At 37.7% G+C, this 25,629-nt stretch overlaps 2 protein-coding genes, 10 non-coding genes and 3 pseudogenes across 12 annotated transcripts; 12 read left to right on the top strand and 3 right to left on the bottom strand.

Moving 5' to 3' along the window:
- The first annotated feature begins 230 nt into the window (after positions 1-230).
- Positions 231-327, top strand: LOC113307305. The gene has a single exon (XR_003339095.1). It is a non-coding gene; the product is annotated as a small nucleolar RNA Z43 (small nucleolar RNA).
- A 1,395-nt stretch (positions 328-1,722) lies between these two features.
- On the bottom strand, positions 1,723-3,549 carry LOC113301642 (dynamin-related protein 1E-like). The gene has a single exon (XM_026550431.1). The coding sequence runs from the start codon at positions 3,547-3,549 to the stop codon at positions 1,723-1,725; it is 1,827 nt and encodes a 608-aa protein (XP_026406216.1).
- Positions 3,550-13,648: 10,099 nt separating this feature from the next.
- On the bottom strand, positions 13,649-14,056 carry LOC113306410 (craniofacial development protein 2-like). The gene has a single exon (XM_026555352.1). It carries the CDS (start codon positions 14,054-14,056, stop codon positions 13,649-13,651), a length of 408 nt encoding a protein of 135 aa, XP_026411137.1.
- A 6,300-nt stretch (positions 14,057-20,356) lies between these two features.
- On the top strand, positions 20,357-20,453 carry LOC113307304. The gene has a single exon (XR_003339094.1). It is a non-coding gene; the product is annotated as a small nucleolar RNA Z43 (small nucleolar RNA).
- A 280-nt stretch (positions 20,454-20,733) lies between these two features.
- On the top strand, positions 20,734-20,828 carry LOC113307296. Its single transcript, XR_003339088.1, has one exon. It is a non-coding gene; the product is annotated as a small nucleolar RNA snR60/Z15/Z230/Z193/J17 (small nucleolar RNA).
- Positions 20,829-21,613: 785 nt separating this feature from the next.
- On the top strand, positions 21,614-21,695 carry LOC113307309. The gene has a single exon (XR_003339099.1). It is a non-coding gene; the product is annotated as a small nucleolar RNA R11/Z151 (small nucleolar RNA).
- A 103-nt stretch (positions 21,696-21,798) lies between these two features.
- On the top strand, positions 21,799-21,909 carry LOC113307313. The gene has a single exon (XR_003339102.1). It is a non-coding gene; the product is annotated as a small nucleolar RNA Z152/R70/R12 (small nucleolar RNA).
- Positions 21,910-22,209: 300 nt separating this feature from the next.
- Positions 22,210-22,350, top strand: LOC113307370. The gene has a single exon (XR_003339148.1). It is a non-coding gene; the product is annotated as a small nucleolar RNA snoR134 (small nucleolar RNA).
- A 118-nt stretch (positions 22,351-22,468) lies between these two features.
- Positions 22,469-22,551, top strand: LOC113307308. The gene has a single exon (XR_003339098.1). It is a non-coding gene; the product is annotated as a small nucleolar RNA R11/Z151 (small nucleolar RNA).
- A 239-nt stretch (positions 22,552-22,790) lies between these two features.
- On the top strand, positions 22,791-22,872 carry LOC113307046. Its single transcript, XR_003339012.1, has one exon. It is a non-coding gene; the product is annotated as a small nucleolar RNA SNORD25 (small nucleolar RNA).
- Positions 22,873-22,931: 59 nt separating this feature from the next.
- Positions 22,932-23,062, top strand: LOC113307371 (annotated as a pseudogene).
- A 123-nt stretch (positions 23,063-23,185) lies between these two features.
- LOC113307307 lies at positions 23,186-23,268 on the top strand. Its single transcript, XR_003339097.1, has one exon. It is a non-coding gene; the product is annotated as a small nucleolar RNA R11/Z151 (small nucleolar RNA).
- Positions 23,269-23,438: 170 nt separating this feature from the next.
- LOC113307286 lies at positions 23,439-23,547 on the top strand. Its single transcript, XR_003339079.1, has one exon. It is a non-coding gene; the product is annotated as a small nucleolar RNA Z103 (small nucleolar RNA).
- A 57-nt stretch (positions 23,548-23,604) lies between these two features.
- Positions 23,605-23,721, top strand: LOC113307004 (annotated as a pseudogene).
- Positions 23,722-24,017: 296 nt separating this feature from the next.
- LOC113303890 lies at positions 24,018-25,525 on the bottom strand (annotated as a pseudogene).
- Positions 25,526-25,629: the final 104 nt, after the last annotated feature.

The following is a 25,629-nucleotide window of genomic DNA, read 5'->3' as shown; positions in this document are numbered from 1 at the left end:
TTCCCTGATAGAATCCCGTGACTAAGTTAACGTAACTCATACAGGCCCGGCCATCCTATCTGTTTACCCTATAAAAATAACACTCTTCGGAGAGGCCACCAATATCAATCATGTTTGCTTTCTCACCGTCTCTCAGTTAGGGTTTCTAAAAGAAGTTAGGGTTTGTAATTTTGTTCTTCAAATTTTTAAGGTTTTCTTTTTTCTCGGTCGATAGAAATAAACCGGGGTTTTGACAATGACGATATTGTAATGGTCTCGTTCGTCGTAATGGGTGTTAATCATGGCCTTGCCGACCACTCTAAATATCACCACCCATATTCTGAGTTGAATCCCCAATTCTCTTTCTGCTTTGTTACTATTTGGTTTCATTGTTTTTCAAGTATTTGATTTGATTTAGGGTATTGATTTATACTTGTTTAAAAAATTTCAGAAGTGGCTTATGATTAAAGAAATTATAGACAAGCATATGGCTGAATCTATTATATGTTGATAAATCTAATCTTCTCTATGAAGCCTCTTTTAATCAATCGATTAGTTTTGTAATTTTGGATTTGGTTACTGTTCAAATTTTAGTTGTGAATGAATTTGATGTTGGAGGAGGATTGAAGTGATGATTGTTGCATAGTTCAGATGAGATCCGTCTCTGATTAATTTTAACTGTTTTTGACAAAATGCATTTATGAATTATGTGCGACTGGTAACAGTATTGTAGCCTGTTGGCGATCTTAAAATCCTACACTATGTTAAAACCCAAAGCCAATATGGTAGGAAATGCACCATTCATTGCTGTTGTAATACATTTTGGTGCCTTTTGTTCTGTTCTCAGTCGACTGATTTTCTAGCTCAAATTAAACCGAATCATGTAGTAATGATGTTCGACTTGATTTTAGCACTGTATATGTGATGTAGCTTTGTTGGGCATTCTGGTGCACATGCCATTTACTCTTCATTTTGTTGCAAGTAGCTTTGGTTTCATTTACTCATGAAAGACGAATTGTAAAATGTGAATCTAAAAAGTTACCCAGAAAGCTGACTTTGTTATTAGCTGATTATTATAAAAAAAAAGTTTACATTCATACACCGGGGGAGGAAACCTAGCAGTAGAAAAGAGAAAAAAGGAACGGAAAAATCCTTGTTGGGCCCCTGGCCCGTTCTGGCACTAAAACTGAATGACAAAAACATAAAAATCCTATGCACTAAATCTGTAATCGCCTGCTGCTCCACACAAATCACTTGTTCGGGGGCGAAATTGTTTTGAAAGTTAAATACAAATCACTCCACTTTTTCTATGAGTCCATCTAATAATCCCTTTATCTTAAAGGGAATTCAGAGCCAGAATCATTCCATTCCAAATCTGCGTATTTGTTGCAGTAGTCAACTGCCTTCGCCAAGATACTGCCTGCTTATGCAATGGAACATCGGAACTCTTCAAAGCAACTGTCTTCACTGGTGCGGCCAACATGGCTGTTAATGTTGAAGCTAAGAAAGTGCGTTTGTACTTTTGTATCAGTATGGATAGGGAATTGAAAACATCTTTTTTTCAGTATTCCCACTACCTTTCAGAACAGCAATTTGTATATCTTAGAATCAAAATTACTGATGCATATGTTAAACAATCTCTGAATACTGATATTGACATGACAACTGACATAAAAATAAAAAAATACTAAGAAATAAAAAATAAAAATAGATAATCCAAAACTATAATTCCCTAACATGATCTCATCGTGCCCATGCCATGGAATCCATCTCGTCCCTTGCCGACTTATATAGTTCAAGCCTCTTGGCACACTGGTGCCTCCTTTCCGCCAAAGCAGGGTCTTCATTCAGCAGTTCTGCTAGCTGGTTACCCTCTTTTTTGCCCAATTGTGTATAGAAGTGATTAAGTAAACACATCTTCGCCTCCCTTACTTGACAATGAACAACTGCTTTTGGGATATTGTTCTTTAGAGTATCAGACACCATTCTCACGTATGAGAGGACATTTGATCCTATCCTCCTATAGTGACCCTCTGTGTACCTATCCTTAGCGGACGCAGCTGGGTTCTCCACCTTCTCCACGTCTTGAGGAAGTCTCCTAAAGAAATCCACAGACAGATAGGAAGACTCCATATCCACCAGTCGCAAGGTTGTCTTCCTACCCTCCTCGCGGAACCTTTCCAAGGCTTCATATGATGCGGCAGCTATTTCAGATTGAAGTCTTGGGAAACGCCTCAACTCATGCGTTTCTCCAATTGAAAGTCTGACAAGGTCCTTTAGTATGTTATGTATAGCATCTGCAGATGCTTTAGCTGGCCCTCTAAAATAACTGAGAGCCTCTTCAATGAGACGCCTGTAACCTAGCTCAGGAGCAACCAGATGGGGTTGATAACCATCTGCCTGCGAAACAACTTTCTTCACATTTTCCAAGGAGAGATGCTGATCGAACGGAAGCTTCTTCAGTGCAGCAGGAAGCTGATTGTCGAATACTCCGTATATCCGATCTCCACCAGGTCTCCCTCCATCCAGATGCTCTTTCAAGACACGGTCAAACGCACGGCAAAGTTCTAAGATGGTGAACAACTGCGCACCTGCATCAGCAACAGGCCTACCAAGCTGGTTCATCTCCCGTTCAAGTTCCTCCATAGATTTGTTAATCAATGATGCAATACTTGGTATCCGCATTCTGATAAAAGACTCCAAGTGCTTTGAGAGTAGTTTCGCAAGATATTCTGAACCCATCTTATGCATTAGATGTCCATAATCAGCACTAGTTGCAAAATATTCACGCTCTTTACGTCGTGCAACAATCATATCAACATTACTATTAATATCAGCTTGAGAACGGTTCACAACTCCAACCCAAGGATGCTTCAGCCGATACGCTCGTCCTTCGAGAACTTCGACTGCATCTGTTCCCTTGTCCATTAAATCCAGCTTGGTCAACACACCGAACGTTCTCTCACCTTGTGGATCAACTTCTTTAGCGAGCTTGATAGCATCAGATGTTGCTATATCCTGATTTGCTGGAGATATTGCTAGTATGATACTGTTCGGCTTCTCTACGTATGACCAAACCATGTTTTCAATATCTTGGACAACGGATTGTGGTTGTCCATCTATGGCAACCTTAGTGAGACCAGGTAGATCTATCATGGTCAAATTCACAACATTCTGGGAGTAAATACTAAGATGAATAGGAACAGATGATATCTTATTAGATTTCCCTGCAATTCTATCAGTTTCGTCTTGGATTTCTTTTCGCACCATGGCAAAGTCGGTGAACCTCTTGTTAGGTATATGAAGAAATTCTGCATACTCGGTTTCATCGTCGATTTTGTGTAGCTGCAAAACTAATGGCCTTCGCGTAACAACCCCAGATCCTCTTGGTAGAAAATCACGTCCAACAATGCTCTCGAGAACTGACGATTTTCCAGAACTTTGTCCGCCAACAACAACAACAGAAGGAAGAGCTTCCCAAAGTGTTGGTAAAGCGTTATCACCACCGTAATCCCCAAGAACAGTACAAGCTCTTTGTATTCTGTTTACTAAACCGATTAAACCCTCCATCTTTTTTTTCTTGCTGAACCCTAACGAATCTATATGGCTGAAGGTAGAGGAGGAAACACTGGAGAAGTATTTTTGTTTGTTTTTTTTTTCTGAATGCCGATCGATGTATTCATAGTAGTGTGTAATTTCCTGTTCTTTACTGGAATCGGATTCCAGAAAAGGAGATTTTTTGTTGGACTCGAATTTACAAGGAGGTGCACAATTTTTGTTGCTAAACCCTAAAGAGTCTAAACGGCTAAAGAGAGAGGAGCAACACTGGAGAAGTTTGTAAAATCTTCGAACGAGGATCGATGTATTTATGCTAGTGCGCAATTTCCTGTTCTTTACTGGAATCGGATTTTAGAAAAGAGAGTTTTTGTTGGACTCGAATTCTAAAAGGAGATGCACAATTAAAAAGAGAAAAAGCATCAATACCTCTTTGGCGAAATTGGGTACTCCAAAAACAAATAAGACAATGGGTTATTTCCCAGTAAATTTAATAATCCATTTATTATGAATCCACAATCGGCAGATATCAAAACTAACCGGGGATATGAATTATTTTCCCCAACCAAAGGTGTCTGCTAACGGGTGTTTTTTTGGGCGAAAATATTAAAACACCCTTCCCTCAAAAAAAAAAATTAAAAAGCTTAAAATAAAAAAAAAAATATATATCCCCATTTCCATCTTCACCTCTTATTAATCTATTTTAGGATTGGGGTTTTGAAACCTAAATATTCTCCACTCCCTTTCAAATTCTAGATTTTCCCCACTCCCTTTCAAATTCTCTTCCAGCTCCTCACTTTGAAAACGATTTTTTTTTAACATTCGGAAGTGATGAAGACCATGCCGGAAGTGATGAAGACCATGCCGGAAGTGATGAAGACCATGTCGGCAGTGATGAAGACCATGCCGGTAGTGATGAAGACCATGCCGGAAATAAAATTTACATTGCCGGAAATGATGAACATCATGCCGGAATTGATGAAGACCATGCCGGAAAATGGTGCCGGCACGCTGTAACTTAATGCCGGCATGCTCGATAGAAATCTATCAATGTCGGTATTCAAGTGGAAAAAAAACAAGTTTCTGGATACTTTACATCATGTGTCGGCATAGAAATTTAAGCATCATACCATGCCGGTAGCAGTACTGGCATGCTCGATAATTATGAAACTGTGCCGGCAGTGGACTGAAAACCAGAAAACATTTCTACGAGACGTTGTCTCGCACTCTGCTAGGAGGTGTTTCCCCCTAGACGAAAACTCTGCGTAGTGGCAGACATTTATAAAAATTTCCAACAAATGCCGGCATGGTTTTTTGGTTGAATACTATGCCGGCACCGAGCTTTTTCAGCTGCAAAAATGGTGGATTCAAAGAAAAAAAATCAAATTTCCAACCTCTTAGCAGCAATTCTCTCTTCACAATCATCCTCCATTTTCACAAAAAAAAATTCCCTCTCAAATATTTTTTCTCCTCCTTCTACCCTCACCTCACTCACCCAAACACAAATAAAAATACACACTATTCTATCCCCCAAATACTTAAGATTTTTACTAATTTTAATTAACCATTAAACCTAATTAGTGAGGCGTAGATTATGAATTATAAAAATAATTAGATAAGGGGTGACCCTGATTTGGTATTTGGATCCAGTTTTTGTCTTTTTCCTTTATCCCCCAATTAGTTTTGATATCCTCTAATTGCGCGTTCTTTATTATCTAAAATGGCGATTAAAAAAAAAACTAATCTGTCAATAATTAGGAATGTTTAATTGGGATATATCAGAAATAATTGGGGGATATTTTACTATTCATATTGGCATGATTTCTCAATACCGAAAATACAAAACCATGCCGGCATAAACAATGAAATATCCCCGATTACTTCGGGTATCCCTCAATAAATCCTTCGAACTAGGCAGTGGTTAACTATATTTAGTTTAGCTAAATCTATATTATAAGGGACAATGGTGTTTTCCTACAGCGACAGTTCTCTGCAGTTTGGACATATAAAAGACGGTCCGGATGGACTCGATAAAAACAGACAAGTTCTTTTTACCCAATGGATTGAGGTCTACAATTTAAGTGCATAAAGGACGGTCAGATTGAGCTACCGATCTTACCATTCCAACATATTGGGTAGTAAATCTTAGTCAACCAATTTCGTCTTTACTCTTTTGACTCATATGCTTCTTCAAGCGTTTTTCTTCTCCATAGCAATTAATGTAAATCAAGAGTCAAGACATGATTCAGGGACAAGCGTTTCTCTTCTCCTTCCTATTTAGACCATCTCATAGACTTTCTTCTCCAATTTCATACAATATTTCTACTGTACCACTGGGATTTCACCAGAGCTCGGGTTGTTCAGACCTGCCAATTGCGATTCTATTCTCAAGGTTGTTTTTGTAGGAGGCCAAAGCAATCTGTCCTCGAGGTGAAGAATTTCCTTTCCTTTTTTTTTTTTTTTTTTTTTGCTCAAGTTCAATTTATTGATTGATCATTAGATGAATGAATTTTGATTGTATAGAAGAAGGTTTGGCGTTCGTCGATTTGAGATCGATTTTCATCTCCAGGATTGTCAATTGTTATGAGGGTTTCAGATAAGGTATTCAATACATAATTTTTGTTATCTCTTTATGGGGATTTATATAAAATGGTTAGTTTTTCTTTGTTCGTTCTTCATTATGTGTTTTCCATTACGTGTTTACATTAGTTTGGATCTCATTTTGATCTTTAACCATAAATTTGACAAACAGTGGTAATAAAATCTTAAGAGTGTATTAAGATATTGTATTTTTTCAAAATGAAATCGCAGTTTTGTGTATAATTCTTTTATCCCGTGGATGAATAGTAACTAATCATTATATGCAATTCACTTCTTTCAACCTTTTTGCAGGTAAACGGGACGAACCGAACTTTTTTTCCTGGAACACTAGATTCTTTTTAGGTTGAATTGTATGAACCAGCCAACTATCTTGATCCATGATTTAGATTGGTGATATAACATTGAGAATTTCGTTATGTGGATTATGAAATTTTCGGGTTAGATTCGAAATTTGTTGAATTTTCAAAAATGCTTGCTGATATTTCATGACCATGTTTTCAGTTTTTTCTTGTTTAATTCCCGGTGAAGTGTTCTTTTGTTTGGTTTTAAAGTGAAGTAGGATTCTTTAATTCTTTGTTGTTCATAATAGTGATTATGGTGTGTTTTGAAGGTTCAAAACAACTCAATAGATCACTAAAAAGAGAGTATCTTATACATAAGAATAAAAATGCTTTACGGAACCATCTCATGGTATGTCCTGGTGAAAATTGATTTGCATATTTTTTTCCCAATTTTTTTTCTTAAAATTACTATTTGTAGTGATCTTTAGCAGAAACAGTCACATGCCTTTTGGTTTATCTACGGGCATTGTTTTCTTCTAACTGACTTGGTAGCTACTTTCTCGAGTAAAGTAAGTTTTTGTGGGTTTTGTGCGGGTTTTAGGATATCTAATTACTTTTGTGAACGTTCTTGAGCTTTGACCTTTTACCCTCGATGAGTTTATCCAATATTTTCATGATTATGTAAGGTTTAGTGGGATAGTTTCACTGCTTGGTTGTGTTTTGCATTCATGATTACGAGTCTTTTATGTGCTTTCGTGTATCATTTATTACTCCCTGTTGTTTAACTCCCTGCCTTTGCAATTTGTGGATCTTAAGTTAGGGTGAGATACATGTTTTTGTATATCACTGAAGATATTGAAGATGTTGCCAGAACTCCCTTTATGGGATTGGCCACAAATCCAAATGATAATACGAATCCTGGTGGTGGACACCTACAAATTGTCAACTGTAAGTTATTATCAATGTCACTGTTCTGACATGTCTACTTTTTGTGACAGGATGATGCTTGGCGATTTGATACAATGAGGTGAGGATATGAATGCAAAGACTGAAAATATGGACCAGGATCCTGTTGAAATGAACCCCAAGAAAAAAGCAGCCAGACAACAAGTGAGACCCGATCTGTTCAAATTAGGATTTCAAATTTACTTTTATGTCATCATTAACATGTCCTGACACGTTTTTGTCTTCAGCGGTATTTTTGTAATCTCTTTGTTGTTGCATATGGTAGTACTCCTATTTTTGAACTCTCTGTACCTACTGAAAATAATTAGGCTGGTGGAATATTTATGTGCAGGGTTACCCTGTTGATCGAGATAATGGCGAGGTGAAGCAAAAGACAGAAAAGAAAAGAGGCCAAAAGAGTGCTGAGGGTGAAAATCATGAGGAAGAAAATGGCTGACAAACTGTGGTAAAAGAAGAAAAAGAGAACACAAACAAGTAAGTGACACTCAGTAAATGGTTTATCACAATAGTAATAGATTTTATTTTACCTGCAATTTTGCTAGAAATGTCATCCTATAGTAGTTTTTCGTATACGCCCATTGGGGAATAAATACTCGACCTCCACTTAAAAAATTCGAATAATATATCAGTCCGTCACTAAAATGACTGCTATTATTCAATGTAAATGGTCTCATTGAAATTTTATCACGCGATTATGGTTTTTATTGCTTCCCTTGCATTTTGCATTGTCTTCTGGGTTTGAACCACAATTGAGGCAAATGAGTCTAGAACAGTCTTTTTTGTTTTATTGGTTTTTATGATTCAATTCGTCTTCATCTTCAAAGAGACATGTGATAGTTCTTCCATGGATTGATATGTTGACTGGCATGGTTAAATTACTTTCTGGTGATTAGCCATAGATTCTTTTTGTTTCTCTATTCGTTTGCTGCGTGGAAACAGAGTAGAAATGGATCTTCTCATATAAAATATTGCTTAAGCTATATTTTCATATTTTCTTCTCTCTATCACAACCGCCACAACCCCCCAAATATTGACGTGAAATGAATATAAATTTCAAGTCCAGACCTAAACCTCTTTCTCTTATTGTATTCAAGTTTAGAAGAATTGAACTAATTCAATCTCTCTCTTGATTCTTTCTAGGTAATCTTGCAGATGTTGTACTCAGATTCCATTCCTTTGAACGGGTGAGCCATACTTGGTAAGTTATGGATCCACTTCCAGGTTGTTGATCTAGCTGGAACTTCAAAGTATTTTATGACATTATCCAGTATGCATTTAGTCTTTCTTCAAGCTGATTTTAACTACATAAAATGGGTATGTCCTCTTATAGAAAACTGATAAGCATTCATGATTTGACAGGATATATTGTAAGAACAAACATCATATTCCAATAACAATAAAATACGGGGTTATTGCATGTGCATTGGAAAAAAATGGACATTTTCGAGTATGTAATGGTGATTTTGGATTAACACAATATCAGCCTCCGTGACTTGGATATTTAGGATATGAGATGAGGATTATGATGAGACTCTTGCTCTTATCATGGATGGGCCTTAAGGAAAGTTGTACATGACTACATGTATACATGGATGTATACCCTTTCATAAAAGGTACAATTCTCGAAGGTGTACAAAGTATGTTGAACTCCTATATATTGTAAACAATTGCTCAGACATGTATCTTAGCTTTGAGAATAATCTCTTATACGTATATCGTAGCTTTGAAATTTGTTTTCTTAATCACATGTAAGCCATGATGTGCATGTAAAGAGAATTATGTCGATGCGAATATATTATGTTCTCTCTTAACGTATGTTTTCTCTAAAAGAGGCCTCAACAAGAATTATTTGAAAAATTTTGTTGACACATCAACTATGTCTTTTAGTACGTCGACAAGCTTATCATTTTCAAGGGAATTGGGTATAGAATGGTGAAACCATTAGCGGTTTTACATTCTGTTTCACAAAGTTCTGTTATAGTATCGAACATAATTGAATATGAGAAGTTTACTCCATGGAATTGAGTGAGCCAGTGAGGTTTAGGTTTTTCTATTGTTCGTAACAACACGTCACATTTGAAAACTCACGTATTCGGTGTTTCAAATTTTACAATCTTAAGAAGGCCCTTTTTATTGGGGAATGACATAAATTTTGTAATTAAAACCAAGGAAAAAAGAGAGATGACAGACTACTTTGGTGGCTGATATGAACTACGATTAGTTAGGATAATTCTTTTTGTTTAGCCAAGTTTTTACACTTCCAGATAGATGTCACAAAGACGCCATAGCAAACGAATGAGTGATGCATTTTTGTGTTGCACTTCTTTGTTCTCGACACCATTGCGATTTGCAGGTCTTCCAAAAGATCCAATAATCCTCCGTCTTCTACGCCAAAATCAACGTAATGACTGATAGTCTAACGCCACTTCCTCCTGTTCTATTAACTATGTCCAGATACCAATTTGATGCCAGAGAGGAGGTAACTGAAGAAAAGATGGGGACGATAATGGTTTGGCGATCAAGAATTTAACGACCTCTTTTACAAAAAAAAAGAAAAAAAAAAAAAAAGAAGTTCAGTAGTTGGATATGTTATCTTCACTAAAAATTGTCAACCACACCTACAAAAAATATAAAAACAAATACATTTCACATGAAATATCGTAGGAGGAAACACCAAATGAGTTAATAACATCACATTAACCGGTAATACTCATGACGACAATTAACCAATGCTCGTGCCGTATATCCTAGTTAAGATATACATTATACTTTTGTTGGAGAATTATTTAGTTTATTTAAGTTAAGATATACATTATACTTTAGTTAGAGAATTATTTGGTTTAGTTAACTTAGGATAAACATTATACTTTAGTTAGAGAATTAAAATTAATGATTATGACCTAAAAATAATTCGAAAGTTTTCGATAGGATGTAAGTCTAACATTTGTAGATTTTTCTTATAACTAGCAAATAATTTTTGTTTATTAGTATTATTACAAGAAACTAGCCGGAAACCTAATAAGTTAAGCTCCAACAGTGTACTACATACTATATTAGTTAAATAGGTTGTCATGATAGCCTACCAGCGAGCCTCATGAGGAAGCAGCCGAAGCAGATAGAGGGTTGATTATGCCGTAAGGGGGGAAAGCTAACTCTACTGTTCATGTCAAATTCTGCAATATTGTGCCATCAAGAACTCGAACCTGGGACCTCGTGGAACGCATCAAACCTTTGAAGAACGGAGATGACCAGCTAAGCTAGCTATCCCATTTTTATTTGAGACTGTGCTATAATTGGCAGGTAGTTGATTTTTTCCGGTTGATAATAAGAAAAGTCTTAGGTATATACTTTTCGGCACGTATGTCTTTTCTCAGGTTATTAGAGATCGCCTTATATTCCATGTATTTCTTCCCCATAACCAGAACTAAAAGCCATTTTTCCCGAAACAAATCCAGGGTTAGTTAGGGACTATCTCGTAAAGAATCATCCCATAAAAGTGTTACAAAAAGTTTTACGTCGTCTTCTGGCCTAGACACAACTTGTCCAAAGACAAGAAAAATCTTTGACACATTCCGTGTCTTGTTCGTTTTCGGTACATAGGGTGCAGTAGTCATCATTTCAATGGGATTACACATTCATAACCATTAAAACAATGCATCTACTTACTCTTTGTCCCGGCTGCAGGGTTATAGGGTTAGTTCCCCCTTCACAATCTTGAGAGTTGCAGAGCTTCGGGAGGAGTCCCCCTTCATAATTCTGCCATGGTGGTTTACATGTTCGCGATTCACATATTCGTACTAGAGCGGTAATCGAAAGTAATATGGTCGGATCACGTACCTCGTGTATATACCTCAAGCAATTCCGTCGATTGTCAGCTCTTTCTCTAGGTTTCGTCTGTTGAGGTCGTAAAGGGCCAGCTTCGAGATTCTCCTTCATCTTGTGAAAGAGACAATCAAAAGATAATATGGTCAGTTCACATACCTCGGTCATCACGTGGATTGTTTCTCTCCACGCATTTCTGTCAAGCACCAACTCTTTCTCCAAGCCCCTTCCAATCAAATCTCGTATAATGGCTTCATCCCAGGTCAGTTTCAAACGGCCTCTGCGCTTCATCCTTCCTTCTGCACGTTGGATGTGTTCTAAGCAAACTGGGGCATCTGGTGGTCTTCGTTGGAGATTCCCAAACCAACGCAGCCGATGTTGGATGAGCATACCCTCGATTGGTGCTACCCTAAGCTTGTTGCGAATACACTTATTTCTGATTTTGTCATGCCTTGTGTGTCCACAAGCCCACCCCAGCATCCACATCTCTGTTGCATCAATTTATCTGATGTGTGGGATTCTTGTCGCCCAAAATTATGCTTCGTACAGCATCGCATGTCGGGTCGTCGTTTTATAGAACTTTCCTTTTAGTTTAGCTGGGACCTTACGGACACAAGACTCCCGTTGCCAATCTCCATTTTTCCCACCTTACCTGGGTTACGTGCCGGATGTCCTTGCTGATATCACCATCACTCTGGATCACAGATCCCAGATAATGGAAGGATTATTTCCTTGGTAAAATATGCCGTCTTAGTCCTACTAATTCTGAAGCCCTTCGATTCCAGAGTTGCCGCCACCACTCTAGTTTCTCATCTATCTCTATCTTTGATTCCCCAATTCCACATCGTCTGCGACGAGCATACACCATGGAATTTCACCCTGTATATCCTTCGTAACTTGGTCCATTACTAGCGCAAATAAGTAAGGACTCAAGGTAGGTCCCTGGCGTAGTACTATCTTGATAGGGAAGTCGTTCGGTACTTCATCGCACGTCCGGATACCTGTGACTGCTCCCTCATACATATCATTGATTAGGGTTATGTACTTTGGGGATACCCTTTTTTGTTGGAGTGCCCATCACATTACCTTGCATGGAACTTTGTCATATTCTTTCTCAAGGTCAATAAATACGATGCGCAAGTCACGCTTTTTTTCCCTGTAGCGTTCCATCAATTGTCTAACCAGGAAAATCGCTTCCGTCGTCGATCTTCCAGGCATAAAACCAAATTGGTTTTTCGTTACGCTAGTTTCACCTCGAAGCCGGTGATCAATGACACGTTCCCAAAGGTTCATTGTGTGGATCATTAGTTTCATACCCCTGTAGTTTGTACCGTTCTGGATATCCCCTTTGTTCTTAAAGATCGGAACAATGACGTTTCTTCGCCACTCTTCCGGCATCCGGTTTAACCTGAGGATACTATTAAAGATTTTGGTCAACCAAGATATCCATTAATCACCCAGGCACTTCCACACTCGATAGGTATGGCATCAGGTCCCAGTGCCTTCCCCCTCTTTGTTCCTTTTAGGGCCTCTTTGATTTCACTTTCATAAATGGTACAGATGGCCTTTTCGGACGGGTCTACGGGTTCACCAGAGTCCACCAGGTTTACAAATGGGTTGTCACCCCCTACATTGAAGAGTTCGTCAAAATATTCCTCCCATCGTACCTTTATCTCCGCATCTTCCACCAAAACTCGACCGTCAGCAGCCTTAACGCATTTGACTTGGATTATGTCTCGTGTTTTCTATTCCCTCATCTGAGCAATCTTGTAGATTCCCTTCTCACCCTCTTCCGTGCCTAGTTTTCGCTAGAAGTCTCAGAGGCCCTTCCTTTCTCCCCTGCCACCATTTTCTTTGCAAGTTTTTTGGCATCCTTATAATTCTGGAGGTTTTCTTCGCTCTCGAGGTCCTGCGCCTATTTGTAGCGGTATTTCTTATCCTTGATGGCCTGATGCACCTCTACGGAACACCACCAGGTTTCTTTCGTGTCACGTTTTCCATTATCTTTTGATTCTCCCAATACTTCCTCCACTAGTTGTCGGACCCGACTAGCAGTTTCTTTCGACATGTGGTCCGCTTCGCCTTCTTCACAGAGTATACTTTCTAACAGATCTTTATCTCTGAAGACCCATGCAGGGCCTTCCTTGAGGTTCCCCCACCTATTTCTTGGTGGGTTTGTAGTTCTCTTCCAATCGCAATGCGTCTGGGTGTAGAAGTCGGCTAGCATGAGTCTATGTTGGGTGACCACACACTCACCCAGTATGACCTTGCAGTCCGAGCAATTTTGTTTATACTCTCTCCTTGCGAGGATATAGTCGACCTGGGTCGTGCATTGTGCACGCTTATAGGTGAGCAGATGCCTTTCGTTTTTCTTGAAGAATGTATTTCCAATCATGAGATCAAAAGCCACTACGAAGTTCAGGATGTCTTCTCCCGCTTAGTTCCTATTCCGACACCAAATCCTCGATGTACCCTGTCATATCCCCTATCGCTCGATCCAATCCAACATGTCCATTGAAGTCTCCTCCAATGAACAACTTTTCGCTCGGAGGTACACCGTTTACCATGCCATCTAGAGCTTCCCAGAAATTCAACTTGTCATCTGGGTTGGACCATTCATGAGGGGCATACGCATTAACAACATTCAATGCCACTTTGCCTAGCAGAAGTCTGACAAGGATTAATCTGTCTCCTTGCCTACGGACTTCTACGACTTTATCTGCCAGTTTCTTGTTGATTAGGATTCCAACACCATTCTTCACATTCTCTATTCCTGAGAACCAGAGCCTAAAACCTGAGTTCCCTAATTCTTGGACCTTCGTGCCTTTCCATTTAGTTTCTTGGACGTACATGATGTCAACATGTCTTCTGGACGCCGCATATGCCAGTTCCCTAAGCCTTGTCGTCAAAGATCCAACGTTCAGCTACCTATACGAATCCTAGTCTTTGTGACTAACTTTGTTGCCCCCCGCATCCGTCTATGTGCATGCGGGGACCCTTGTATACTTGACACTACATCGGGGCGTCGACGTAGCGACCCTTATGTATTTGGCACCGAACTCGGACAAGTCGTCGCGTCACTAAGATTTTCGAAAATTTGAGTACAGGGTGACGACCCAGCCCTAGCTTTATACTTATCACCTCGCCGGAGATCTGGCTCAGCGTGTCGCTTCTACCCGTACGCGCCCACGTTAAATTCATAATTTTCCATATTCATACGAGGTTTGACTGCTTTGACATTGGCTTCGTTATTGCCAAAAACCCGCTCCTTTTATTCTGGCTTGGGTATAGGTTATACGGGGAGAACACACTGGCGGAGCAGAGTGAACTGGCGCTTCCGCAACGAAATCGAAGATCGCTTTCCAGGACGTAACGGTGACAAGTATCCCCTCTTATCACCTTACTGGGTTCGCGTTACCCGACAAAGGGAAGGTGTTAGTCAATTCCTTAGCGAGTTCAGAGGTCCGTCCTTTAGTCCTAGTCTTGTGTGGGGGGTACAAAAAAGGGGGTAACATGGGTTGGTTCTCTTTGAACCGAGATCGAAAAATTCTTACTAGGCGTATCCATGATCATATCCCATCCTACCATATCGTCGGATACGTCAAAAACGACTTAAGAAATGTGTTAGTCAATTTCCTGGTGAGTTCAGACACCTACCAGGGTTGCATACTTGTTAGGGGATGGTTTAACATGTTCGCGTGTTGAGGGTATATGCATCGAGAGAGTGTGACCCTGGAGAATGTAGGTCTATACCTGAATACTCGGAAGGGATTTCGGTTAGATGCTACATCACGAGGGTTATCGAAGAGTTTTACACTGACACATACAAGCAAACGCATGTATGCCCAGGATGGCATGGTGTCAGATGCTACATCACGAAGATTGGTCCCTCGAGAGAGTTTGACCCTAACTCAAATTGAGGCAGACAACTGGCTTCGTCAGATGCTACGTCTAAATGGCCTTAACGCTCAATATCCTGGGGAGGATAGGGGGTAAATCTGGCTTATCGTTCGCCTCTAGATGCAGAGAGCCAAAAAGCACTTGATTACCCAAACACCGCTCATGCGCCAACATGTATTGTCCTCCAGACAACGCTGTGTATAGTAGAACTAGCAACTCGAGCCAATTAAGGAGGGGTAGCACGAACACTAGAGCGCTGATGTTCTAGGTGGACACGCTGGGCATGCAACGATCAATCCCCATCACGATGAAATTTTCGAAGATTACCCTAGCATGTCGGCCAAGGCTATATACTTCAGTGTAGCGTGCATGCGACCCATAACATCTACGGGCATCATAGACATGTTATTGCCTCAAACTTCCGTGTCATAAACGACCGTAGTTCCTTTAAGAAGATGGTCGCAGAGGGAATCCTCTGCATAGCTAGTTAGTAGGCTGAGGTCTCATTCGTTAACGGAATCAACCAGACAAATTGCTCCATCAACTAACAACTACCATGCACCACCACCCATAGAATCAAGAAAGAGCTCTTAGTCTGTCAATACTCTAGTCTAATACATGTGATTCAAAATTAGTCCTAGAAATTTCATTTACTTTTAGTATGTAGTTATTCATTTACTACAATTAAACAAAATGTTCGATAAAATGGTATATAAAATAGTTTGAAAAAGAAAGATAATAATCTTTAAAGAATAAAATATAGGGACTAAAAATTGAATGCTAAATTTAAGGGTAACTTTTGTCATTTATAAAATAAAATAGGGATAGAAAAGATAAATCGAACATTAAAATTAGGAGAGGGCAAAACTTATGCTTTTGTAGATTTCAAAAGCTCATCGGTTTTGGATAAAAAGCACTTTATAAATCGATAATACAAAACAAAGGGGATTTTTGAGTTTAGACGGATGGATAACATTTTGAGAGACAAACATTGTATCCGACCATTCCAGTCTCATCCTAGCTAAAGACATCCGACGGATATAAAAGTTGCAACCTATTTTTGTTATGAATTTAAATTGATTGGTTCCCTCATAATTATGGTCATAAACTTCATAATACGCATTATGAATGTACATTTAAATAAAATAAATATAATACGTAATTTTTTAAAAATATTCTTTATATCTTTTACGGTTATAAACACAATACAATTTATTATTATTATTTTTTTTTTACAAAAGTCAGTCCAGTTTTGTCAGTCAAGTAGAATTGAAAAAAAATACTTCGGTAGGGATTTTCGTATTAATCATGCCTCATTTTATATGTTTATAGGAAGAATCCATAGGTGGATCAAAAAGTTATTTTACAAGATAAAATTAATAAAACGAAAGAATTCTTTATCAAATAAACTAGATAACAACTATTTACATGTTATTTTATTTAGTAAAATGAATTGGTATTAAAATCCAAAAGGTTGTTAAATGGATTGATGATACAATCTTAAAGATATTATATATTAATCCAAGTTTGACCGAGCTTACTTTGTTTTGGTTTTGGTCATCAAAAATAAAATAAAATAATATAATATAACAATTTGACTAGCAAGATATAATTTCAGTAATTACTCATAAATCAATTGCACTTTAAGACAACTTTAAAAAATTATTATATCAAACTTCTAGGTTCATAAGTTCTTATATGTGAATTTCAGCCTAACAAGATTTCAAAACCTAATTAAATATAATCGTTAATTAGATATTGTAGTTACCTAAAATCTGAGAGAGGTTAGAAGTGGGATTTTAGGATTTCTGAAAGTGAGTTACGGGAGGTTGAGCACGAACAGTCTTTGTTAAACTATGTACAGTGGTCGTTCAAAGAATGATTCAGTCACATGGAAGAGATTTAGGGCTGGTCTTAGGGACGGAAGCAGACGAAGAGAGAGATCAGAGAATTCTAGGATTTGAAGAAGAATTGCTCTGAGAGGTTATGAGAAAGATGATGATTGCTTGGAGAATTAGAGGACCTATTTATAAATGAATTCTCTAATCTCAGGTCGTTGAAGATGATGATTATTTTTCGTGTCGTGCGGATCAATTCTCCCGTCTCATCAGAAATTGAGATAAACTAGGTTGAGTTTATCTCATTATTCCACCACCCTACTCTCTTCTGCTGTGAGAAATGGGCCGGTTATTTCTCACACGTGTCATAGACCGCCATATAAAAACCCTAATTTATATCCCCCTATTTGTCTGAAGCTGAGTCACCCTTTGTGATGATGTGTTGAGAGAGAAATATTCTCTTTAGCCGAGTTGGCCAAGATAGAGAGATATTCTTTGATCTGTAAGAATGACAAGGATGAGTCACGTGAAAAGGCATGAGATGCCTTAGAATTCGTGTGAAGAGTCTGAAAAGGAGACTCGACTCCTACATGAGGCTCGTGCCTATCATTAGGAATATTCAGCCTTGTGTGAGGTTTTCCCGAGAGATTTGAATCTCTCTGAGATTTTGAGGATAGATGTGAATCTCTCCGAGATTTTGAGGAGAGATGTGATCTCTCTGAGACTTTGCAAGGAGATTTAATCTCTTTGATATTTTGAGGAGAGATGTGAATCTCTCCGAGATTTTGAGGACAGACCAAAATATCTTTGAAGATTTTCTTAACAGATCTGAATCCCTCGTCCTGAAGAGAGAGAAAAGGCTTTGTATGCCCGATTAATGTCACCGCGAGACTTTGGCTCGCTTGTCTTTGACCAGCGTATCTTGCAGAGATGTTCTAGGAATCAATTGTGTACGTATTTGTCGGGCAGACATGACCAGTGTATCTCAAAAGGATGTTCTAGGAATTTTTCGTAAGGGCCCAGACGTAGAATAACCAGTATATCCCACGGGGATGTCCTAAGAATTATTCGGAAACCTCAGTAAGTCGAGTCAGAGCCTAGAGTAGACATGACCAGTGTATCTCGCGATGATGTACTAGGAATCAGTCCTTGATCTCAAATAGGATGAGTCGTTCTTACAGGAGACATGATGCATATCTCTGATCTGGGTCATAAGTCCGCCAGAGAAGTTTTTACGCATCTACAAAGCCTACATAACCAGCAGTATCTCGTCGAGGATGTATACTAGGAATCATGGCATCACAATCAGCTGCGTCTCGCGAAGACATGCTGGAATTTTGGTCGTTCAGGTTCATAAGTCTGTCGGGGACGTTTTACGCTCTACAGAACCTACGTGACCAGCAATATCTCGCAGGGATGTGCGCTAGGAGTCACGGCATCACGACCAGCAGTGGCTTGCGGGGACGTAATACTAGAAATCGTGGCTATGGATGCCTTGAGGACCAAGGGCTTAATCTCTCCCATGAGAGTTATATTTTGTCTATGGTCTTGAAATGACACTTTTGTCCCTTGTCCAAATTTCACCATCTACAGATACATATCGAACTACTCTTTTAATATATGTTTTATTTGACATTTACTAGAATTTTATGTTAGTCTCATGACGTGCCGTTACGGCATAGATTATTTCTAATTTTTTACGAAACACCAATATCAAAAATTATTACCACAAAGGAAGTGTTTCTTGAAAGAAAAAAATAACATTACCAAACCTAGCCTAAGATGTGTATTTTGGCGAATTTGACGTGAGTGGGACATCATCCATACCTTGGACACCCGACTAGTCCACCCAGAAAATCACTTTGTTTTATTTTTATTTGAACATTCAAACTTAAAACTTATATGAAAAAGTTTATACAACATGACTTGATTCTTTTATCCATTCATGTTTTCTACCTCCGTCTTCGTTGCATTTTACCATCTATATAACAGTTTAGCTTAAATTGAAAATAGTAAGAAAGGTCAAAAACCAAAATTAAATGAATATCTACAAGCTTGATTATATTAACCAAGGTTATTGGAAAGTGAGATGAATTAGTAATTCTCGAAGACGTGTTTTACATTGGAAAGTAAAAAACAATAATTGCACCAAATATCCATCCCTTGTTAAAACCGGTGATGTTTCAACTGTAAAAAAAATGACAATTATGATGATGAATGTAATTTGCCGAAACCTGAATTTCGTTTGTTTGATTCTTATACATAACTGAGATGAAATTGAGTAGTAACATTTGTTAATTGAGTTTATTTACTCGATTCAGTAAATTATTTACTTTTTCGGGTGGTTTAGTTAGATGAATAACCTATGGCGAATGGGTTAATAAGACATAATTAATGATGGAATCTTACATAGAGTTTATTGCAAATCCACAAATCCACCCGCATCCAATATCATCTGCCATCCATAAATGTCAAGTGTAAGCCTAGTCTGTATTTCCTTTCTATCCGTTGTCAGTTTAACTACTTCTAGTAACTACTTGGTAGTAGTAGCTTGTCAGTTGTATTTCTGTTTGTATCTTGGTTTTAGTATAGTATAATATCAATTGTAATAGAGCTAATAGCTTTTAGAACTAAACTCACAGGATCAGAAGATTGGGCACTACATCAACATATATTCAAGAATAAAATCTCTGGTTGAAGATATGAATGACGCTGGAGAACTAGAAAACAAACAGTCTATTATCTCGTATTATCTGCATCGAAACCCACCACCAACATCCAAATTTCTATGGACTCAGACATGTCCATCAAAAGTACAACTTTTCTTGTGGAAAGTATTCGTCAAAGTCCTACGAAGCCTTGACAACCTCATCCAGATCCACCCCTACATTTTCAACTCATACCCCCGATACAAGTCTAATCCTGGAATTGATTTTCATATTTTGCTTCTCTATCATGTTATTGTAATCTTTGTATTCGAATCTCCGGGTACTGAAACCCTCTTGTAATGGCCCATTAGTAGTTCAATAAAATATCGCTTCAAAAACAAAAACCATAACCATAAGTGTTAAATTTTCCCGGATTACGGACTGGACTGGGATGCAACTATTCGGATGCGGGTTGTACCAAATCGGCAACCTACCATCTGTTGCTCAGCCTTGATAGCATCTCCTATTAGTGGCCCATGACAGGCCCAGCTTGCTAATAATCATCGATTTGATAGATCCGAAATCCCATCTGTCCGCCTTATAAATATCACTCATTGGAGAAGCCAGGAAACGAATCTATTTCTCTTTCTCTCCGTCTCAATTAGGGTTTCTCATCTTTCGTTATAGATTAGGAAAATTAGGGTTTTAAATCTTTCTTCAAAATATTTATGGATTTTGTACTGTAAAAAGAAGTAAATCGGGGATTTAACAATGACGATACTGTAATGGTCTCGTTCGTCGTAATGGCTGTTAATCACGGCCTTGCCGACCACTCTATATATCACCACCCATATTCTGAGTTTCATCCCCAAATCGACTCTTTCTGTTTTGTTACTGTTTGATTTCCTTGTTTTTCAAGTATTTGATTTAGGGTATCTCTTAGTGTTTGATTTAATTTTTTTTCTTTCAAGTATTAGATTTAGTTTTGAAATTTTCTGAATTGGCTTATGATTAAAGAAATTATAGACAAGCATATGGCTGAATCTATTCTATGTTGATAAATCTAATCTTCTCTATGAAGCCTATTTTCAATTTGTTGATTTTGCTAATATTTTTTTTTGTGAATGAATTTGATTAAGGAGGATGATTGAAGTGATGATTGTTGCATAGTTCAGATGAGATACGTCTCTGATTAGTTTAAACAGAAATTAGTCTTTCGCTCCTATCTGATCACTCTTTCCTTATCTATTATCAATTCATTAATCTTTTTGAAATATATTTCTGTATATTTGTATTTTTTTTCACTCGTTCAGTTTATATAGATCCCTGAAACTGAACTATTTGACAAAATGACTGAAACCCATAGAGAAGCAAAAAAAATTAGGGTTAAGAAAAGAAGCTGGTTCTGTGTGCCATATAAACCCTAATCAATGTTCTCATTTTACTCAGAAATTCTGGATTTTTGGTTCTCTATGGATTTTTGGCCTGCTTCTTCTCTGTTGCTGTTAAAGAAAATTTTACCCGTAGATCTGTACTTTAGCGAACTTTATTCAACTGAGCATAATTAAGTTCTGTTTTGTTAATAAGAAACTAATTTATCCCCGGGTATTATCTTCCAAGACAAAAGCCTCTCTAAGTTCTCTTGCTTCTTTATGTGGAATATTGAATTTTGTGCTGTCTTATGAGTATCAGCAACTCTAGCCATTAAATTTTTTTTCAAAGATTTTCTGGTCCAAATTAACACTGAAATGGACTGAAACGCTGAATTGGTGTTTTCCAATCCAGAACTTCAATTTAGAATATTGCTTTATGTACAGTTCAAAGCACAAGATGAATCACTCATGTTCTATTTGTTCACTGCTAGACCTGCTGTGTGGTTTGGTCTAGGACTAGAACTTATTCAGATTTTCTAGCTTGTTTCATTAGATTTATGAGAATGGAAATAGGTTTTCAGGATCATATGGTAATGTTAGAACTAAATAGTTAATTATTGATTTATTCAAGTCAATAATTCAGATTAGAATGGCTAATGATGATAAACTTTTTATCTTAGCGGATTTCAGTGAGATTTATCAATGATCTGAATGTTACACACACTGAAGCCTAAATCTGTTCTTATTGACTACTTCTTTAACTTTAAAGATTATATAGGTATGGTTTGTGCTTCAATGTTTTTTAATTTTTAGTTAGAACTTGAGTTCTGATTTTGATGCAATGATGAGTTGAAGCACACGGGAGTGTGTTTAGGGCAGTGGGGAATATCTAAAAATCTTTCCCGTGAGCCTTTAACAAAAACGACTTCTCCTTCCACTGAGCATCCCTTTTCTCTTCCTTGAAGTATACAATTCTTCTTTAAAAATAATCAACTTAGAATTGTTCTTTTTGATAATATTTTGGAACAGAAACTGATTCAAAATGGCTCTATATCTGAGTCAACAGCAGGTGTCTTTCAATGTCAAAACCTGACTGCCGCTTAGAGCCAAAATTAACTTTACCAGAGTAAGATTGCTTGTTACTCACTCATATGTTGCTAGCCACAATATCTGGCTACATTTTCAGACCCAATTATGTTTCATTTACTTAGTGCCTCCCTTTAAAGTATGATTTTCCATGTATTAGCTGCATGTTGCACCCCGGGCTTCTCTGAAATACACAATGAAGAAAAAAGCCCCAATGCTCATGCTAAATTGGTGCCGTTTAGTGTTGCAAGTTCGCTTAGTTTTTCAACAGCTTATTTGTGTCAAAATAACTGCCACATTTCTTTATTGTGTTGGTATTAAAAGTTGCTTATCCAGTTCTTTGTTAAGGTTCTGTCGTAGTCATGTTTTGGTTTGATTTGATTTTATATCAAATGCAAGTATCAACAGATCAGATTAACAGGCTAATGATGATAAATTTTATATCTTAGTGGATTTCAGTGAGATTTTATCAATGATCTGAATGTTACACACACTGAAGCCTGGATCTTTTCAAATTGATATACTTCAATAACTTGCTTCAAAATTATATTCTTCCAAGTATTTAAATTAGAACAGACCCTGGTTCTAAACCACTCTAAAATTGTCCTTTCACAGAAAGTGGGATCCAATGCGCCCATGAAGGCCCCCCTGCTAGGTTCCAGAAAGGCAGGTCCCACTTTCTGTGAGAGGGATGGTTTTGGTGTGGTTTGGAACCATTTTTCCATATAGAATCACTGATAAAATGCCGATGATGACTACACATAGACCTGTAATGATTGCGGAGATGACCGCACAATTTGAACATCTAAGGGGCTGAGGCATTTATTATTATTCCACATCTAGAGGTTTGGAGGTTTATATTCTTCATTTATAGCTTGCTATTTGCATGTTGCACCCCGGGCTTATCATGACGAAAAAAGCCCCAATGCTCATGCTAAATTTATGCCGTTGTAGTGTTGCAGGTTCGCTTAGTTCTTCAACAGCTTATTTGTGTCAAAATAACTGCCACATTCCTTATTATCTTTGTCTTAGAGAGTAGTGTTAGAAGTTGCTTATTCTTATTCAGTTCATTTACTAATCAATGTCATGTGTTCGTTCTGGTTTAACTTGAGTCTATATCAAATGATTAGATTAAGAGGCTAATGATGATAAATTTTATATCTTAGCGGATTTCAGTGAGATTTTATCAATGATCTGAATGTTACACACACTGAAGCCTGAATCTACTATCAGAACTTGCTTCCAGATAATTTTCTCCCAGATATAGATTTAAACTAGTAGAGATGCAACACAGAGATCAGAGATTTATGGCTTCTATCTCTGTTACAACACAGTGATTCTAAATAGAAATATGTCCTTGCTATTTTGTCTTTTGTGTGAATAATTAAGATGGAAGTGATGATCCTTTCCCCAGCTGATCGACTAAGATTATAATGTGCGTTTTGTTTAAATCTCTTTTTCAACAGAAGAGGTTTTCCAAGCCAGTACTCTGATCCATCTTTACAAAAGCCTTTTTTATACTAATTGTTTCTTGAAAAATTGGTTTGTTGTTTATTGTTAATGATGATAAATCTAAGGCTTGTTTCTCAAGAACATACGCTGTTGCCGCCTAAGAGCTTTCTTTGGCTTGAGAGCTAATGCTGCTTTGTTCCTTACTTGGATGTCTGAAACATCTTTACAAACTTCACTTCATGTATTCTTCAAGCATGATTGGCTTCTTTTGATAATATTTTATGTGATTTGTTGTTTAGAGTTCTTGATGATATATTGTTTGTAGATGTCTCTTACGATGAAGTGGATGTAACTAATGGGGTTGGCTGCAGCTGAAGCATTAGCAGTATAAAGAGCAGTGCAATAGGCTAAGCAACATCAAGATAAAAGCAGTCTGTAAGGAAGACTAACAGGGGAGGCGGATAAACTAGCAAAATGGAGTCACTGTAAAAAGGAAATGTTATCAAATGACTCCAGTCTCCAGTAGTGCAAGTCTGAAGACTAGAATATTGGATGGCATTGTAAAGTGGTATAACATTTTGTTGTACGGTGGTTAAAACTTCTGTCTATCATTCGTGATATAGGTTTTGTGCTGTTTCATCAAAATCTATCCAAAGTTGAAGTTAACCTGTGCCCCCATTATTAGTAAAAAAGTTGTGATCATTGACATATTTACATTACAGAAAACATATCAACATAGCTAACTTTTTTGGCGTTGTCTGATTATAAGCAGGGTAAGTTAAACTGGTACACCCATTAGCAATGTTGGGAAAAAGAAGCAGAAAATTGGAATTAGTCTTTCACAGCTCAAGTTAGAACATCAATGACCCAGGAAAGTATCCCAACATTTTTTCACTAAATCCATGATAGATTCCCAAATGATGGCATACTCCCTAATTGCCCTAACATCAGCACCACACCTTAAAAATTGTGGAAAAAACAGCCAAGAACCAGTGACCAACACAAAACCAGCCGTCAAAGGACCTGAAACCAACTGTGGTAAATGACATTTACCACTAAAACACCTCTTAAGTTCAATCTCCACTGCCAGAGCCACCCCATGTAATACAAAGAAATAAGAAATCTCCCAAGTCGGCCACACTCCCCAAATAGTAAACGATCAACTCATGCATCAAACCAGACACAACAAATGTGGCAAGTAAAGCAATGAGTTTGGCACACCTCTTCCCAACAATACGCATAAAAATGGACTGCACTGGTTGGTAAACCGTTGGCCGTAAAATTCCTGTGACCATCAGATTCCATCTTTTGCCCCAAAAATCTTGCAATGATGTTGAGAGGAATGGTTGGTTGAACTGGGGTTCTAATTCTAATCCTAAAAAGAACTGAACTGATTCCGCAATTACAATTAGCATGAGTTCTAGTTGCAAGTAAATATGCATACAATATAGCAAAATCGCAAAATTTGGGTGTAGATATTGTTTATAACTATAGGTATAAATTATCAGGACAAGTATTAAACCCTTTGGAGCATATACTAGATATGATTGATGTTTCTGAGAGCTTGGTTTGTGAATTTGGGTACTTGGGTGTTGTTCAGACTTGATTTTGTGAGATGGGGTTTGCTTAAAATTGATGGGAAAACAAGCAATAGAAATGAAATGTTGGAATGAAATTGTTGGTGATGATAAAGGGCCATGATTGAATGAGAAGAGAATAAGTTTGAAATTAGCAAGCCAAGTAATAAAGAAACCTGTAGTTCCAGATAATTGAACCCATGAAAGATATAGTGGGAGGATGATGAAAATGGGAATTATCGGAAGAACCGAAATAAATCTAAGAATTCCTTTTGGAATGTTTCTTGAGATAAAATAACAATAGGTTAAACATAACATAACGGTTATCCATACCTTGATTAAGTTCTTTATCTCATCCTCCAGTGATTCCATTGTTTCTCTCAAATTATGTTTTTTTCTTCTTCTACAGATTTTATCTTCTTTGTTTTCTTATGCTGGTGGGTGCAATTCAACCATGTATAGTGTAGCAATGGGATTTATTGAGAACCATAATTTGGTAGTAGTATTGATGAATAAAGTTGGTCAAAATATAGGTGGTGAGTTGTTTGCAA

This window comes from Papaver somniferum, chromosome 8 (assembly GCF_003573695.1).
Source record: "Papaver somniferum cultivar HN1 chromosome 8, ASM357369v1, whole genome shotgun sequence".
Taxonomy (NCBI): domain Eukaryota; kingdom Viridiplantae; phylum Streptophyta; class Magnoliopsida; order Ranunculales; family Papaveraceae; genus Papaver; species Papaver somniferum.
This window is presented reverse-complemented; position numbering and strand designations above follow the sequence as displayed.

Coding starts and splice junctions, on each gene's coding strand:
- LOC113306410 (XM_026555352.1), bottom strand. CDS start 14,056: ATGTACGTCCAAGAAACTAAATGGAAAGGCACGAAGGTCCAAGAATTA.
- LOC113301642 (XM_026550431.1), bottom strand. CDS start 3,549: ATGGAGGGTTTAATCGGTTTAGTAAACAGAATACAAAGAGCTTGTACT.